General features: G+C 45.0%; 1 protein-coding gene across 2 annotated transcripts; it reads right to left on the reverse strand.

Annotated features, from left to right (window-relative positions):
* Positions 1–9,288: 9,288 nt before the first annotated feature.
* Positions 9,289–12,273, reverse strand: LOC112223360 (oocyte zinc finger protein XlCOF6). Of its 2 annotated transcripts, none has more exons than XM_024386354.2 (3): positions 11,510–12,273; positions 11,213–11,393; positions 9,289–11,016 (listed from the first exon to the last, which is right to left on the reverse strand). In XM_024386354.2, exons 1-3 carry the CDS (start codon positions 11,669–11,671, stop codon positions 9,644–9,646), a joined length of 1,716 nt encoding a protein of 571 aa, XP_024242122.1. In that variant the 5' UTR covers positions 11,672–12,273; the 3' UTR covers positions 9,289–9,643. The 2 variants fall into 2 exon arrangements, with proteins under 2 accessions (XP_024242122.1, XP_042161521.1); XM_042305587.1 differs by having other exon boundaries at positions 9,289–11,046.
* Between the last annotated feature and the right edge of the window lie 7,423 nt (positions 12,274–19,696).

The raw sequence follows: 19,696 nt of genomic DNA on the forward strand, positions 1-19,696 counted from the left end.
TTTATTGAAAAGTCTACCCCCGACGCACTAACACATTCATTTCCAGAGAGAGACACGTAGACAGAGACTTTTTCCTGTTATTTACTCTAGGGAATAAAAATGTGTTTTAAGAACATGAACTTTTATTGTACATTTTTTGTTCCACCTATTTGTTCTTCCTTTAATAATGTGTTCATATTTTTTTGTGAATAACAGGTACAATCTCTGCTCATCTCTGGCTATGAACATTTGGGAGAAGAGAGAGACACTGATGTTGACTGTTCTGATGTATGTATGACTATGATGTCACAGACGGATGCGGGCTGTGGTCTATCAAGCCAATAAAAGCGCTCAGCAACGCTCAACTGACCCTGAAATAAGACTGTAATCACCAGTACGATATTTCAATACCACCATCATATCCCCTCATCGCTGCAACTTTTCCTTTGATTAACACAACATCGCTGAATCCAAAAAAAGGTAAAGACAGGTTATAGATTTAGATTAAAGTTACAGATCAAATTGATTCAGAGATATTTTATGCTCAGTTTCCTTGTTGATGTTATGTTTTGACCTGCCTCCATGGATGAGAGACCAAGGTCAGAGCAGAGTAGAGAGCAGAGAGGAGAGGAGAGTAGAGCGGAGAGGAGCAGAGAGGGGGAGGGGCGAGGAGGAGAGGAGAGTAAAGCGGAGAGGAGAGGAGAGCGGAGAGGAGAGGAGCGGAGAGGAGAGGAGGGGAGAAGAGAGGAGAGTAGAGCGGAGAGGAGAGCGGAGAGGATAGTAGAGCAGAGAGAAGAGGGGAGAGGAGAGTAGAGCGGAGAGGAGCGGAGCGGAGAGGATAGTAGAGAGGAGAGGAGCGGAGAGAGAGAAGAGGAGGGGAGAGGAGAGTAGAGCGGAGAGGAGCGGAGCGGAGAGGAGAGGAGAGTAAAGCGGAGAGGAGAGGAGAGGAGAGGAGAGGAGAGGAGCGGAGAGGAGAGGAGAGGAGAGGAGCGGAGAGGAGAGGAGAGTAGAGTAGAGCGGAGAGGAGAGGAGAGTAGAGCGGAGAGGAGCAGAGAGGAGAGGGGGAGGGGGGAGGGGCGAGGAGGAGAGGAGAGTAAAGCGGAGAGGAGAGGAGAGGAGAGCGGAGAGGAGAGGAGAGGAGAGGAGAGCGGAGAGGAGCGGAGAGCGGAGAGGAGAGGAGAGCGGAGAGGAGCGGAGAACGGAGAGGAGAGGAGGGGAGAAGAGAGGAGAGTAGAGCGGAGAGGAGCGGAGAGCGGAGAGGAGAGGAGGGGAGAAGAGAGGAGAGTAGAGCGGAGAGGAGCAGAGAGGAGAGGAGAGGAGAGCGGAGAGGAGCGGAGAGCGGAGAGGAGAGGAGAGCGGAGAGGAGCGGAGAGCGGAGAGGAGAGGGAGGGGAGAAGAGAGGAGAGTAGAGCGGAGAGGAGCGGAGAGGAGAGCGGAGAGGATAGTAGAGCGGAGAGGAGCGGAGCGGAGAGGAGAGGAGAGGAGAGGAGCGGAGAGGAGAGGAGAGCGGAGAGGAGCGGAGAGGGGGAGGGGGGAGGAGGGGAGGACAGCATCCAGGTTATGTGTCTTTTGTCTGCAGCCGTTCTGTGGAGCAGATTGTTCCGTGATGAAGGGGTCGTCTATAAAAGAATGACCCTGAGGTCAGGGCTGGAGTATGACGCAGTGATTTATGATCCTACAGACAGAGGACGGAGACATTATGGAAGGCAGACATAGAGCCATCAGTAGTTCTGACTTCCAAGTTCCAGTCACTGTATTTATCTCTCTCTCTGAGAGCCACACTGACACTCTGAGGTCTATTGGGATTCGAGATTAACTAGGAGGGTCGTTCCACCAATTCGGTGCCTTTTGAGAAGTGAAAAGAGGTTAAAAAAAAAAAGTTTAAAAAAAAAAAAGAAAATTGATTTGAACTTTCTGTCAAAAATGCACATGTTCAACATCATACAAAAAAACATGTTTTCCCATCTCAAGAGGTTAAATAAAAATAGAAAATACTATAGTAAGTGTCTGTTAAAGTAATAGGATTGACCACAACAGGGATGATGTTTTCATGTTAAATCAGCCATAAATTGCCTGTCCTGGCCATTCTGACACAACAAGCAAGACAACAACAAAAGAACATTTCCACCCTTGCAAAACTAGAATAGTCAAAGTAAGCAAAATGATGTTGAAAATACATCTAAAATACGTATTTTCCAGATGTTGAAGTTAGGTTCATTTTCCAAATGTTTAAAATTCATCTTTATCCTGACGTTGAAAATACATATTTTCTGGAAGGTGAAAACAGGTATTTTTGGAAATTGAAATCATGTTAATTTTCTGTTCTGAATGAAAGGTGAAAATATGTCATTTATAGACACGCACGCACGCACATACACACACACACACGCACGCACACACACACACACACACACACACACACACACACACACACACACACACACACACACACACACACACACACACACACACACACACACACACACACACACACACACACACACACACACACACGCATGCACACACACACACACACACACACACACACACACACACACACACACACACACACACACATGTCCCTTTGACTTTGACCTGTCCTGTTTTAAGCATAATGTGTTTGTTAACATGTCGAGCTAATTTTTGATTTGATTGGGCACCATTTAGGTTAGCTATTTGATCGGAGAAACTTGCATGATGTAAAAAAAGTGACTGTCTCATTATATTGTCAATCATATTATCTCCAGGATAAGCTAGAGAAAATACAACATACTCTTTCTACCATGGGTTGTTTCTGCTACATCATTTCTGCTCTGTGATTTGTTTTGACAGAACGTTGGTGGAGCGCCACAGCGATGGGTCTCTCCAGAACGTTGGTGGAGCGCCACAGCGAGAGAACGTTGGTGGCGCCACAGCGATGGGTCTCTCCAGCCAGCGCCACAGCGATGGGTCTCTCCAGAACGTTGGTGGAGCGCCACAGCGATGGGTCTCTCCAGAACGTTGGTGGAGCGCCACAGCGATGGGTCTCTCCAGAACGTTGGTGGAGCGCCACAGCGATGGGTCTCTCCAGAACGTTGGTGGAGCGCCACAGCGATGGGTCTCTCCAGAACGTTGGTGGAGCGCCACAGCGATGGGTCTCTCCAGATGGTGGAGCGCCACAGCAAGAACGTTGGTGGAGCGCCACAGCGATGGGTTTCCAGAACGTTGGTGGAGCGCCTGCGATGGGTCTTTGGAATGGACAAGCAAAACATTTTGAGGCCCTGCCTTTGACAAAGTGGGCACTGCTTATCACAGGGCGGCATCAGCATTCAAACTGGTAACTAATTATAGTCTCTATAATAATATGGACCTGGAGTTCATCAGACTAGATAACTAATTATCTATAATAATATTCGGAGGCTGTTCCAACCAGAGAGACACACCCTGAAGCAGCCAGTGGGGAGGCTGCTCCTAACCTGAATTAGTTTTAGAGATTCACAAAGGGTTCAGGGTTCAGAGAGTGTGCCAAACACACTGTGTGTATGTGTGTGTGTGTGTGTGTGTGTGTGTGTGTGTGTGTGTGTGTGCGTGCGTGTGTGTGTGTGCGTGTGCGTGTATATATATGTGTGTATGTATGTATGTATGTATGTGTGTGTGTGTGTGTGTGTGTGTGTGTGTGTGTGTGTGTGTGTGTGTGTGTGTGTGTGTGTGCGTGTGTATGTGTGTGTGTGTGTGTGCACCAGATGAAACTGGTGTGAAGTGGAGAGGTAAGAGATAAAAACAGACACTTAAGGAAAGGATAAGCTCTTCTTATGCCACTGTGGGGGGAAGGGTGTGTGCTTTTAGCCATAAACGTGTCCATGGTTACTCTGTAGATCCTGTCATCTGTCATCCACATCTTGTGTGTTTATGGGTGGGGTTTATAATGAGGGAGGTGTATTCCTCTCCAAACCAATCATATCCGCTGTAGTGGTCTCATTGTGTTGTAGGGAAATACAGGTCACGGTCTAACAATCAACTGGGATGTTTCTGTTTGAACAAAGCCAAGGGCCATTCCTAATTTGCTGGCTTATTCAATCATATTCTTAGTGAATAAATGAATGACAATCATAAGTCGTTTATTACTATGGGCCGAACCATAACTTGAGTTTGCATTCAGTCCTTATAGTATGTGGACACCAATTCAAATGAGTGGATTCGGTTATTTCAGCCACACCCGTTTGACAGGTGTATAAAATCGAGCACACAGCCATGCAATCTCCATAGACAAACATTGGCAGTAGAATGGCGCATACTGAAGAGCTCAGTAACTTTCAAAGTGGCACCGCCATAGAATACCACCTTTCCAACAAGTCAGTTCGTCAAATTTCTGACCTGCTAGAGTGGCCCCGGTCAACTCTTAAGTGTCTAGGAGCAACAACGGCTCAGCTGCGAAGTGGTAGGCCACACAAGCTCACAGAACAGGGCCGCTGAGAGCTAAAGGACGTAGCGTGTAAAAATCATCTGTCCTCGATTGCAGCACTCACGAGTTCCACTACCGTGCACAAGAACTGTTCGTCGGGAGCTTCATGAAATGGGTTTCCATGACCGAGCAGCTGCACACAAGCATAAGATCACCATGAGCAATGCCAAGCGTCGGCTGGAGTGGTGGAGGAGGAATAATGGTCTGGGGCTGTTTTTCATGGTTCGGGCTAGGCCCCTTAGTTCCAGTGAACATCTAGTGGATAGCCTTCCAAGAAGAGTGGAGGCTGTTATAGCAGAAAAGGAGGGACCAACTCCATATTAATGCCCATGATTTTGGAATGAGATGTTCGACTAGCAAGTGTCCACATACTTTTGGCCATGTAGTGTAGAACTAGTGTAGTTCCTCACATCCTTTCTTTATATCCTTCCTTCCTTCCATCCCTCCTTCCTCACATCTTTCCTTCTTTCCTTCCATCTCATCTCTCCAACTTTCCTTAAATCCCTCCTTCCTCACATCCTTCCTTATATCCTTCCTTACCTACATCCTTGCTCAGTATATACCTTTCTCCCTGACCTCATTAAGTCATCGTCTCTTCCAGTAGATGGCCATCCTTCCTATCAGCCCAGCGGATCCATGTCTCTCCACGTCATCTCCTTCAGTCTCAGAGACAGACTGGAGGCTAATTGGCTAGGCTGACCCTAATCGGCCATAAGGCCCTTTGCCAGGTTATCATGGCTGAGTCTCCAGGCTGCAGTAGGGCAGAGCTCTACTAATCACCTTATCTGATCTGCATTTCTGTGAAGAGATCCAGAGACCCAGAGAATCTAGAGTCCAACATCTTTAGGTTAGTGATAGTGGATGGATTAGACTCGTTTGACCAACACATGAGAGCAGTATCAGTCAGGACTAACACTTTTCTTTAGGTACACGAATAGAATAGAATAATTTTCAATTCAACATACACATGACCTACCTCACCACATGAACCCACACACAGTGGGACCCCATGCAGCCCCAGTAGAAAGCAGGTTAATGTCTGTTCCAAGCTCAGGGCTCGGAGCTCACTAATCTCCATTAAGAGTTAGAGGAGGATTACTACCTGCTGAAATGTCTGCCCTGATTTCCTGGGACTCCTAACACATCTGCTAGCCTTGTATAATGTTACTCTCATGGAGAGAGAATTACAAGGAGCTCAGGGAGGGGGAGACGAGGTCACGACACGTCTGTTATCCCAGATAAATCTGTTATCTGATTAGGTAGATTAGGGAGTGTGGCGATATGGGTGGTAATCCCTGCTTGTCCTCCTCTGGATTCACCTTTAATATGACCTGGTGTCACGTTATAATGTATCCCCGGTCCTGGCTAAATACACACACTCTCTCTGACTACATACATATATATATACACACATATATATATATATATATATACATACACACACACAGTGGGGAGAACAAGTATTTGATAACCTGCAAATTTGGCAGTGTTTCCTACTTACAAAGCATGTAGAGGTCTGTAATTGTTATCATAGGTACACTTCAACTGTGAGAGACAGAATCTAAAACAAAAATCCAGAAAATCACAATGTATGATTTTTGAGTAATTCATTTGCATTTTACTTTTCGAATACACTGTATCCGTTATGACAGGCCCAGTCAGTCAACTGTACTTTGGGCACCAATTCAACGCTGCTGAATCCAAACACAGCCTTGAAGACTACAACAGAGCAGACCTCAGTAGGTTACTGCAGACCTCAGTAGGTTACTGCAGACCTCAGTAGGTTACTGCAGACCTCAGTAGGTTACTGCAGACCTCAGTAGGTTACTGCAGACCTCAGTAGGTCAGTAGGTTACTGACAACAAAAGGACTTTAGTTTGTTGGAGCTATTGCAGATTTGACATGGTGATGTCTGTATTTGATCATATTTGTTCCTATTAAGGATGACCTTCTGGTTCGACAAATCAGATCGTGCAACTCAGACAGGCTGCAAGGCTTCCTATTCCCAGCTCAGTGGCCCTTCTATTCAATAATATAAATGCAATGTAATCTAACCACTAGGCTACCTGCCATCCCTACACTCTAACCACTAGGTTACCTGCCGCCCCTACACTCTAACCACTTGACTACCTGCCGTCCCTACACTCTAACCACTAGGCTACCTGCCGTCCCTACACTCTAACCACTAGGCTACCTGCCGTCCCTACACTCTAACCACTAGTCTACCTGCCGTCCCTACACTCTAACCACTAGTCTACCTGGTCCCTACACTCTAACCACTAGGCTACCTGCCGTCCCTACACTCTAACCACTAGGCTACCTGCCGTCCCTACACTCTAACCACTAGGTTACCTGCCGTCCCTACACTCTAACCACTAGACTGCCTGCCGCCCCTACACTCTAACCACTAGGCTACCTGCCGTCCCTACACTCTAACCACTAGTCTACCTGCCGTCCCTACACTCTAACCACTAGTCTACCTGCCGTCCCTACACTCTGACCACTAGTCTACCTGCCGTCCCTACACTCTAACCACTAGGCTACCTGCCGTCCCTACACTCTAACCACTAGGCTACCTGCCGTCCCTACACTCTAACCACTAGGCTACCTGCCGTCCCTACACTCTAAAGCCACTAGTCTACCTGCCGTCCCTACACTCTAACCACTAGGTTACCTGCCGTCCCTACACTCTAACCACTAGACTGCCTGCCGCCCTACACTCTAACCACTAGGCTACCTGCCGTCCCTACACTCTAACCACTAGGCTACCTGCCGTCCCTACACTCTAACCACTAGTCTACCTGCCGTCCCTACACTCTAACCACTAGTCTGCCTGCCGTCCCTACACTCTAACCACTAGGCTGCCTGCCGTCCCTACACTCTAACCACTAGGCTACCTGCCGTCCCTACACTCTAACCACTAGTCTGCCTGCCGCCCCTACACTCTAACCACTAGGCTGCCTGCCGTCCCTACACTCTAACCACTAGGCTACATGCCGTCCCTACACTCTGACCACTAGTCTACCTGCCGTCCCTACACTCTAACAAGCTCAGTGGCCCTTCTATTCAATAATGTAATTGCAATGTGCCACAATTTCAAAGATTTTTACTGAGTTGCAGTTTATATAAGGAAATCAGTCCAATTGAAATAAAATAATTAGGCCCTAATCTCTGTCCCTAATCACATGACTGGGAACACAGCACAGGAGGTTGGTGCCAACTTACTTGGGGAGGACGGGCTTGTGGTAATGGCTAGAGCGACATGGTATCAAATACATGGTGTACATTTGCTCAGTTTCAGCCATTAATATGCGCAGTCCTCAACTGAGCAGCCTCCACTGGAATACAGATACACATCTGTTGGTTACTGTATCTTTAAGAAAAAGGTCGTCAATCAGAAAACCAGTCAGTATCTGGTGTGACGACCATCTGCCTCATGCAGCGCAACACATCTCCTTCGCATAGAGTTGATCAGGCTGTTGGTTGTTGTCCCACCTCCTCTTCAATGGCTGTTCAAAGTTTCTGGATATTGGCGGGAACTGGAACACGCTGTGGTAGACTTCGATCCACAGCATCCCAAACATGCTCAAATGGGTGAGATGTCTGCTGAGTATGGAGGCCATGGAAGAACTGGGACATTTTCAGCTTCCATGAATTGTGTACAGATCATTGCAACATAAAATGCAATTGTGTGTTGTCCGTAGCTTATGCCTGCCCATACCATAACCCCACCGGCACCATGTGGTGCTCTGTTCACAACGTTGACATCAGCAATCCACTCGCCCACATGACACCATCTGCCCGGTACAGTTGAAATCGGGATTCATCCATGAAGAGCACACTTCTCCAGCGTGTCAGTGACCATCGAATGTGAGCATTTTCCCACTGAAGTCGGTCATGACGGCGAACTGCAGTCAGGTCAAGATCCTGGTGAGGACGACGAGCATGCAGATGAGCTTCCCTGAGACAGTTTCTGACAGTTTGTGCAGAAAATCTTCAGTTTGTGCAAACCCACATTTTCATCAGCTGTCCGGATGGCTTATCTCAGACGATCCCGTAGGTGAAGAAGCCGGATGTGGAGGTCATGGGATGGCGAGTTTACACGTGGCCTGCGGTTGTGAGGCCAGCTGGCCAAATTCTCTAAAATGACATTTGGAGACGGCTTCTGGTATAGAAATTAACAGTCAATTCTCTGGTAACATCTCTGGTGGACATTCTTGCAGTCAGCATGTCAGTTGCACACTCCCTCAAAACATGAGATATCTGAGACATTGTGTTGTGTGTCAAAACTGCACATTTTAGAGTGTCCCCTGCACAAGGTGCACCTGTGTAATCCTCTGTTTAATCAGCTTCTTGATATGCCACACCTGTCAGGTGGATGGATTATCTTGGCAAAGGAGAAATGCTCACCAACAGGGATGTAAACAAATTTGTACACAACATTTGAGAGAAATAAGCTTTTTGTGCGTATGGAACATATCTGGGATCTTTTATTTCAGCTTATGAAACATGGGACCAACACATTACATGTTTCGTTTATATTTTTGTTCAGTATAATATGTTGCCAGAGATCTTATAGAATCCCATTGTACTCATAACACGCTGCGAGAGTACAATGGGTGTGACTTGAAGGATAAATTAATAAAAAGAGTAATTGGTTTATGCATTATTTACAAAGAATACTCTAATCTAAAGCCTAACCAATGACGCTGGGGTAAAAATCACTAATGCCGTCATCGGATTTCTCTGTTGATTGTCAAAAAATAAAAAAATAAATATATTTAAGCAGGAAAACATTGCTATCATCTAGATAACAAAGCAAACAGACAAAGCAAACAGACATCAGAGAGTTAAATTCATAACCTCAGTAAACAAAACACACGCCGACCGGATGACATTGGGAATTGAGCTGAAATATTGATTGATAATGAGTACAGAACTAAAATAATCAATAAGGAGACTCCAACAATATGAAGGTCTCTTATTAGAAATCAGCAGGATCAATACATTCACAGTGACCCACAGTGACATTGTGATAAAGAGCAAGCTACTGCACCGTCTGTTTGGCGCTAGGACACAGAATGGAGCACAGTCATAACAACAGGAACAACAAATAATTTTCCTTAGATTGATCCTTTGTAGTTTCACTTCACAATGGAGGAACATGAATGAATGAGTCCAATTCAAAAAATAAAATGGTTAATTAGCTGTGGCGCTAAAGAACTACAATTTTGCAGAAATGCTGCACTTGTGGAGTTTCAGATTCTGTCTATTAGCATAGGCCTTCCCACAGACGCCACACACAAATGCTTTGACACCGGTGTGCACACGCTCGTGATATTTTAGATGACTTTTCTGACTGAACCTCTTCCCACATTGATCACACTCAAAGGGTTTCTCCCCTGTGTGAATGTGCATGTGAACTTTAAGAAGATGATTGCTAAAGAAACCTTTGCCACACACGCTACAATGATATGGTTTCTTCCCTGTGTGAGTGACCATATGATTCTTTAGAGTATAACGACTTGAACAAACATCCCCGCAAATCTCACACTTGAAAGAAGGCTTTTCTTCACCTTCAGTGTGAGCGTTTAGTTTATGAGTCTTCAGGTTTCCGGACTGAGTGAAGCTTTTGTCACAAAGGTCACAGGAATACAATTTCTGGCCCGTGTGAGTTCTATTGTGTCTGCTGAGATTACCGGAAGAATTAAACTTCTTGCCACAAATGTTGCAAGAAAAAGGTCTCTCTTCCTTGTGTGTCCTCATATGTTTATACAGATTGTTCCTTTTGGTGAAACGTCTACCACACACACTGCAGATGCAATGTTTTTCAGGCATTTCTCCAGGATGGGTGACCAACATATGCTTTCTGAGAGCAGGTGCATGGCTGAAATGTTGGCTACATACAGTACGACGATGATCCTTCTCTTTATGAGACATCATATGGGTCTTTAAGGACACAGTCGTTAAGAACGTTTTGCTGCATGTTTCACAGCTATATTTCCTCTCCTCTGAAAGCGTCTCCTCACGATAAGACAACCCTTCCCTGGTCTTTAAGATCTCCGGGCAGGAAGAGCAGCTGAATATTTTCAGTCCATTGCACTTGTGCAACTCCAGTCTTTTTTCCCCTAGAAACTTTCTTTCACAAACTGTACATGTGACCGTTTCCTCCATTAGGTGACTCTTCAAGTGGGACTGCAAAGTACATTTACGGTGAAACACCGCACTGCAGTCGTTACAACTGAAGGTGTTCTCTATGCGTGGTTTAACAGAATGTACCTCAAGCTGTTTGGCCAGATCAAAACCTTTCCTACACGGAGAACAGCTGTAGGGTTTTTTACGGGACTGAATGTGTCTCGTCAGAAACCCTTTCTTCCTGAAACATTTTCCACAATGGGAACAGGTGAGGGGTCCAGAATCCCCACATTGGACATCTTCTCCATCCCTAGCTGGGCCTTGTTTATCTGGGTCTGATGCAGATGGGTCAGCATGCTGACTGGGATCAACCTCAACTAGGCATTCCTCGTCCGATGAAGGTGAGGGCAGGGGGTCAAGGTCCTCCTCCTGATGATCAGACTCAGAAGAAGACACGTCATCTGTAACAGAGAGGGTCATCTTGGTTGTTGCTGTGCACATGCAGAAAAAAACAGGAAGATAAATCATCTGATTGTTGAAAAAAAAAAAAAAAAAAAAAAAAGATTTGAATTTACACAGGAAACGGAAATGTTCTGTTTGAAATGGGTACTGGGAACACCCAACACTAAAAAAAAAATCTAAATAAAAGCTACTCACCCTCTACTGCTACTTTTTGTGTTGCTAGTTCCCGACTGAAGCGCCCATCTTCTCCACAGCTCTCACCACCTCCACCAGTCTTTTCCACAGTTTTTACCTCCGTTTCGTCCACCATCATCAGCAGTGATATTTTCTCCATCAAGCCTTCACTCAACACTTCCATGATTGACGCAAATTTCATCTGAAAGATTGAGAACAACTGACTGAAATACGGATAACGTATTGCAAACCAATTACAAACGACGTAAGGAATAATATGAATAATACTGGCGGCAGTAGGGTTAATGATGGACTCACCGTGTTGGTTGTATTCACACGCTCCATTTCTCTCTTCAGTAAACTATTCTCCAAAACAGCAGCACACTCGTCGAGGAGTCTCTCCATCTCCCTAACTGTTGTTTCAACGTATAACCCCATAATGTGGGATAACTCTGTCTGAAATATATTTTTGCTCGACATTTTTGCTGCCAGCCGGCTAGTTCGCTTCCTATTCGCTGTCAAATGTTTCCGGTCCTACTCTGTATTATTGCCCGAAAGGAAACAAGCGGCAAGAAAATGGCCTTGCCGAAATCACCCCCCTCTTCTAATTTCCTTAATTTTGTGGCTAGAGTCAAATACTTTCTACGACACACATCAGAGTCAAATACTTTCTATAGAACAAACTTCACGTCAGGCTAGTCAACCGAAATTAATCATGAATGTATGTTTTTTATATTAAACATAGATTCTGGCAGGGGGGAGCTTTTCGGCACAACACCTGTTAAACTAGCATCGATCGGCAAGTCACCAGAGTAAGAACCTTGATATTTATTGGAAAGGTGCATGAAGTTCACAGTGCACTAGTTCACTACTGTGAAGTTAATCATAATTTATATCACCTGTAGCCTAATAAACTGCATGTATTCCCCGAGTCGTAGTGAGAGGAGGTTACTTCCAAATGATGGTCATTATATCAATAGTTGTGCATAAAGGCGTTTCCACCGCCATTTCTCGGATAATTCGTTTTACAGACACAAAAAGATCCCACCATGTCTAAAGAACAAATTATCTGTAAGCATTTATAAAATTGTACCGAAACGAACATTTTATCCCATTAATTTAGAATGTTTGGTTATGGAAATGTTGATTATTCAGTAAATATATTATACATTCATACCATTCTCATTCTCCAAGTGGAAACGTTGTTTGGAGCGCTCACAAATGTATTTATGTGACGGTTTTGGGGATGTTCTAGTAGTTAGTTCACTTTTGGGTAATTCAAGGGAGGCTGTATTTGAGCCTTGTAGACACCGCCTATGGTTTATTGGTTAAAACAGATTTGACCTGAGGAGAGTTTTTTTTCTTTGAATGCTGACTTTTTGAATATTTTGTATATACATATATTTGTAAATAGCCTGTCATCTTCATCTTTGAAACATCATCTCTGTGTAAATAAATCCCAAACTCATTGGCACCGCTATCTGCCTGCCTCCTGCTGAATCTTGGTCATTATGACTGCTCGACGGCCTAACTTTTACGTTGATACAGCGCAGCGTAGATAGGCTACAGATTTCGCGCCAACCTGTCACTTCAAAAACACTCAATAATAACAGTCTCTGCATTTTAAATGTATGTTTCTATTGGTATAGCGTGATATAAGCAGAATTCAATATAATTCCAATGCAAGAACACCAAATTGTCCCCATAGCCACTTTATCCTGGCACCGGTCTGGATGCTTGACTACCATTTGACATCTGCATGGGGCAAATGTTGTGTGGTTATCCTTAGATAAATGTACCGACTTGCCCAGAGGGAACTGTTGATATATTGTACATGTTTTACAATAAATAACATTTTGGGGGGAAAATGTGCCAAAAATGCCTTTTATGTCTTAGTATTTTACAGATAAAAAGATCAAATTAAATTAAACAAATATTAATCCACAATCCGCTCTGGACAAATCTGGTCCTGGAATGTCTTAAATTGATCAGTGTTGATTTAACACTGGAGAACACTGGGAGAATATGCTTTTCCTCACTGTATCAGTTCCCCGGTAACATGCTGAGTGATACTTTATTTTCTGATTCATCTGTGAGGAACCATTCTATGGAAGGAAGATCTGTGCACACTGGAATCTAGTTTAAAGATTAAATATATCATATCTAAAGAAAAACAACAATCATTGCATGTTCTCATGTAGAGGCATCATCTGATGGAACAGACAACGCAGACAGTGAGATTGTCAGAACGCCCATTGAGGGGGAAGGAAAGTACGAAAAGGGACATTGACAATGCTTGTATTTTCCTCATATCTTATAGTCAAATAATAAAAGCACCCGTGTTGGCAGTATCAGATCTGTCAGCTACTTTAGGTCTAGTGGTAAAGCTGGTGTAGATGAAGGTTTGGGTAATCATTACCGTGTCCCCTATATAACCTCCGTAACTCAGGTTAGAGTCAACACAGAGTCTTAAATATCGATATGGTTGATCACCTGCCTCTCTCACAGCCCATTCCTGAGGAGGTAAGTATCAGTACAAGGTGACTGTCTTTCACTAATGGTGTCATGGCTGACATTGAATACATGCCACTTCATATATAGATTTAGTACAATAATTGATATTATTACCTACATATTAAATGAGATGAATAACCAATGAACGGGGAGAGACTGTAAATGTGTAATTAGTATTTAGTTGTCGTGGCATCCAACTGCACAGTATATCTGGTTCAGTCATTTGAATGCTGTTCACCAGTAATTGATACTCATTTGAAAGTCACAAAATGCCCAAATATACAGTGCATTCAGAAAGTATTCAATATACTATTACATCCTATGTATTCTTCAGATATACTACATATTCTATCCACATACTGTCCATAATGTCTATACATGTCATTTAGTTCCTCATATATGATCCACTCTCACTCATGAAACATGGATAAGTGAATTATATAACCTTTATTGCATATAATAAAACATAGATAATTCCACCATCCTTACATGACAGATGTAAATACTGCAGATTAAAAGGCCAATTTGGAAGGTCCAGCTGATCACTCAAATACATCCCTCTGGTCTTTCTTTTACATTTTAAAATATCAGTGAGTTGCATTTATTCATGTGTGTGTCAGAGTTAGATTCCTCTCCAGGACAGAGGGAGAGAAGAGGGTTCCCTAGGGAGAGAGACCTGCAGACCAGCTGGACCTCAGACTGGGACACATGCACACACTTAAATACGGATACACACACATACACACACACACACACACACACACACTTGAATACAGCACACACAGGCTTGGAGATCACACAACCTCAGTCTCGGACTAAATGTTTTTTTGGGTGGTATGATTTTAATTTATAATTAACATAGACAATAAACAGTAGACAACATGTCACAGACATGGATCCACTAAACTAGACATGATGTTGGCTGGGACTTAATGCACAACCTTCTTTCTGACTCCTTCATTTGCATGACAATTTCACAGGGAGGGGTCATCACAATGCTTTGTGTGTGCACGCAAGGGAGGGGTCATCCCAGACATGGTGGTCACAAGGCTGAGTGTGTATGTGTGCATGTTGTATTTTTTTATTTAACTAGGTAAGCCAGTTAAGAACAAATTCTAATTTACACTGACAACCTGCCTTGTTCAGGGACAGAATAACAGATTTTTACCTTGTCAGCCCGGGGATTTAATCTACCAACCTTTGGATTACTGGCCCAATGCTCTAACCACTAGGCTACCTGCAGCCCCAAGTTGTAAACAAAATCAATCCCAAGTCTGTATTATTGCTCGACATTAGTGCCATATGCAATAGCGTTGAAATATAAATGAAGTCAACCAAATATTTACAGAAATGTTTTCTATAAAAAGACAAATAAAGTCATTCAGGCAGACAAGTGTATTGGATAAAGAATAAGGTCAAATGAAAAGACAACCATCACCTACCGAACTACATCGTCACATGAGGCCATATAATGTGGCTAGTCTACACACTGAAATAGCCAATAGAAACAACTATATTTAAAGTGAGAGCCAAACAAGTGAATCTTGATAGTGGTAAGGGTGGTGTAACGTTTGGCACAGGCACTGTAAGAATACAAGAACAGTTAAATGCTGCCATCTACAGGAACAAAGGCGAACTGCAATGTCAACAGAGGCCGTGGACATGTAGAATATATGCTTCTACCCTGATGGGTCAGATTACATTGTATTGAACTGTGCTGTAATATGCTATACCTTCTATTATCCTTCTTACATTTTCTCTCTTCCCTTCTACTCTCTTCTTCTCTCTTTCCTTCCTTCTACTGCGTCTGTTCTGCCATGACAGAGTCCTTCGCGCCCCTGGCAACCGTGGCAAAGAAGAACGAGGGGAAGAAGGAGAGGAGGTAGCGAGTGACCCTGGGGATGGGCGTGGCCAGCCGAACCTATTTATTTTTCCTGCTCACCGTTCACACAATCTCATTGGCCAGATCGTCCAGGTGCACGCCAACTGAAGAGAGAAGGAGACCTCAGAATGTCCAGAATGAATATATACTTTTTAAACTCAAAACATATACCATATAGCCTAATGATTTTACTGAACGTCTCTCTAGACTGAAGTCTATGAATGTATATTTGTCTCTACTCACATACTGCCACACCCTCCTTTTGTTTGGAGACCAGTAGGTGCATACAGTATGCATGTGTTTGGAGACCAGTAGGTGCATACAGTATGCATGTGTTTGGAGACCAGTAGGTGCATACAGTATGCATGTGTTTGGAGACCAGTAGGTGCATACAGTATGCATGTGTTTGGAGACCAGTAGGTGCATACAGTATGCATGTGTTTGGAGACCAGTAGGTCCATACAGTATGCATGTGTTTGGAAACCAGTAGGTGCATACAGTATGCATGTGTTTGGAGACCAGTAGGTGCATACAGTATGCATGTGTTTGGAGACACTAGACAGAGAGAGCTGTCTGTTCAGTACGGTGTCTGTTCAGCACGGTGCATGTTCAGCACGGTGCATGTACAGCACGGTGCATGTTCAGTACGGTGTCTGTTCAGCACGGTGCATGTACAGTACGGTGTCTGTTCAGCACGGTGCATGTACAGTACGGTGTCTGTTCAGCACGGTGCATGTACAGTACGGTGTCTGTTCAGCAAGGTGCATGTACAGTATGGTGCATGTACAGTACGGTGCATGTTCAGCACGGTGCATGTACAGCACGGTGCATGTTCAGCACGGTGCATGTACAGTATGGTGCATGTTCAGTATGGTGTCTGTACAGTATGGTGCATGTTCAGTATGGTGTCTGTACAGTATGGTGCATGTTCAGTATGGTGTCTGTTCAGTATGGTGTCTGTTCAGTATGGTGTATGTGTGTACACATACATGCAGACTGGTCCTTCTGAGGTTTAGCAGGGGGCTTGGAGGGGGCAGCTGCGTTGATGAAGGTGTGGCCAAAATGTGCTGACTAGTGTCCCATACTCCTCCACCTCGGCTTGCAGGCAGTAAAAGAATGCTTGCACTGCATATCCAATAGAAACAATTATATTTAAAGTGAGAGCCAAACAAGTGAGTTTTGACACTGGTAGGGTGGTGTAACGTTTGGCAAAGGCACGGAACTATGTAATCCATCCATACAGGAGGTTCTGAAGTGGAACCAGTCCTCCCCGGATGCTGTTGACCAATAGAATGTGACCGGACCTCCTAGAGATCATAGCTGTAAGGACACCTGCAGCATCAATCAATCAGTAATTCAATCAATAACTGAATCAATCACCTGCAGCATCAATCAATCAGTAATTCAATCAATCACCTGCAGCATCAATCAATCAGTAATTCAATCAATAACTGAATCAATCACCTGCAGCATCAATCAATCAGTAATTCAATCAATAACTGAATCAATCACCTGCAGCATCAATCAATCAGTAATTTAATCAATAACTGAATCAATCACCTGCAGCATCAATCAATCAGTAATTCAATCAATAACTGAATCAATCCCCTGCAGCATCAATCAATCAGTAATTCAATCAATAACTGAATCAATCACCTGCAACTCAAACAACATGTTACTGTATTTTCCTTCTTACCTTTGGCCAATGTGCTGGTAGTTGATGTCCATGATGTTCCTGTCCAGCTCAAGTGAGACGGTGTGTACGGGGGCCTTCAGCTTCATGTTGCTGTTACACACCAGGACATCCACACAGCTGCAGCACTCCACCACCTCATCCACCACCTCAGGCATACTGTCCTTGTCACTGAACTTTATTTAACTCTCTGCAAACTGGAAACGATTTATCCGGAGGCTGCATTCATTGTAGCTGGGGATTTTAACAAGGCTAATCTGAAAACAAGACTCCCTAAATTTTATCAGCATATCGATTGCGCAACCAGGGGTGGAAAGACCTTGGATCATTGTTACTCTAACTTCCGCGACGCATATAAGGCCCTGCCCCGCCCCCCTTTCGGAAAAGCTGACCACGACTCCATTTTGTTGATCCCTGCCTACAGACAGAAACTAAAACAAGAGGCTCCCACGCTGAGGTCTGTCCAACGCTGGTCCGACCAAGCTGACTCCACACTCCAAGACTGCTTCCATCACGTGGACTGGGAGATGTTTCGTATTGCATCAGATAACAATATTGACGAATACGCTGATTCGGTGTGCGAGTTCATTAGAACGTGCGTTGAAGATGTCGTTCCCATAGCAACGATTAAAACATTCCCTAACCAGAAACCGTGGATTGATGGCAGCATTCGTGTGAAACTGAAAGCGCGAACCACTGCTTTTAATCAGGGCAAGGTGTCTGGTAACAGGACTGAATACAAACAGTGCAGCTATTCCTCCGCAAGGCTATCAAACAAGCTAAGCGTCAGTACAGAGACAAAGTAGAATCTCAATTCAACGGCTCAGACACAAGAGGCATGTGGCAGGGTCTACAGTCAATCACGGACTACAGGAAGAAATCCAGCCCAGTCACGGACCAGGATGTCTTGCTCCCAGGCAGACTAAATAACTTTTTGCCCGCTTTGAGGACAATACAGTGCCACTGACACGGCCTGCAATGAAAACATGCGTCTCTCCTTCACTGCAGCCGAGGTGAGTAAGACATTTAAACGTGTTAACCCAAGCAAGGTTGCAGGCCCAGACGGCATCCCCAGCCGCGCCCTCAGAGCATGCGCAGACCAGCTGGCCGGTGTGTTTACGGACATATTCAATCAATCCCTATACCAGTCTGCTGTTCCCACATGCTTCAAGAGGGCCACCATTGTTCCTGTTCCCAAGAAAGCTAAGGTAACTGAGCTAAACGACTACCGCCCCGTAGCACTCACATCCGTCATCATGAAGTGCTTTGAGAGACTAGTCAAGGACCATATCACCTCCACCCTACCTGACACCCTAGACCCACTCCAATTTGCTTACCGCCCAAATAGGTCAACAGACGATGCAATCTCAACCACACTGCACACTGCCCTAACCCATCTGGACAAGAGGAATACCTATGTGAGAATGCTGTTCATCGACTACAGCTCGGCATTCAACACGATAGTACCCTCCAAGCTCGTCATCAAGCTCGAGACCCTGGGTCTCGACCCCGCCCTGTGCAACTGGGTACTGGACTTCCTGACGGGCCGCCCCCAGGTGGTGAGGGTAGGCAAAAATATCTCCTCCCCGCTGATCCTCAACACTGGGGCCCCACAAGGGTGCGTTCTGAGCCCTCTCCTGTACTCCCTGTTCACCCACGACTGCGTGGCCACGCACGCCTCCAACTCAATCATCAAGTTTGCGGACGACACAACAGTGGTAGGCTTGATTACCAACAACGACGAGACGGCCTACAGGGAGGAGGTGAGGGGGTGAGGTGAGTGTGGTGTCAGGAAAATAACCTCACACTCAACGTCAACAAAACTAAGGAGATGATTGTGGACTTCAGGAAACAGCAGAGGGAACACCCCCCTATCCACATCGATGGAACAGTAGTGGAGAGGGTAGCAAGTTTTAAGTTCCTCGGCATACACATCACAGACAAACTGAATTGGTCCACTCACACAGACAGCATCGTGAAGAAGGTGCAGCAGCGCCTCTTCAACCTCAGGAGGCTGAAGAAATTCGGCTTGTCACCAAAAGCACTCACAAACTTCTACAGATGCACAATCGAGAGCATCCTGGCGGGCTGTATCACCGCCTGGTACGGCAACTGCTCCGCCCTCAACTGTAAGGCTCTCCAGAGGGTAGTGAGGTCTGCACAACGCATCACTGGGGGCAAACTACCTGCCCTCCAGGACACCTACACCACCCGATGTTACAGGAAGGCCATAAAGATCATCAAGGACATCAACCACCCGAGCCACTGCCTGTTCACCCCGCTATCATCCAGAAGGCGAGGTCAGTACAGGTGCATCAAAGCTGGGACCGAGAGACTGAAAAACAGCTTCTATCTCAAGGCCATCAGACTGTTAAACAGCCACCACTAACATTGAGTGGCTGCTGCCAACACACTG

The sequence above is a fragment of the Oncorhynchus tshawytscha genome, linkage group LG24, assembly GCF_018296145.1.
Source record: "Oncorhynchus tshawytscha isolate Ot180627B linkage group LG24, Otsh_v2.0, whole genome shotgun sequence".
Taxonomy (NCBI): Eukaryota; Metazoa; Chordata; class Actinopteri; order Salmoniformes; family Salmonidae; genus Oncorhynchus; species Oncorhynchus tshawytscha.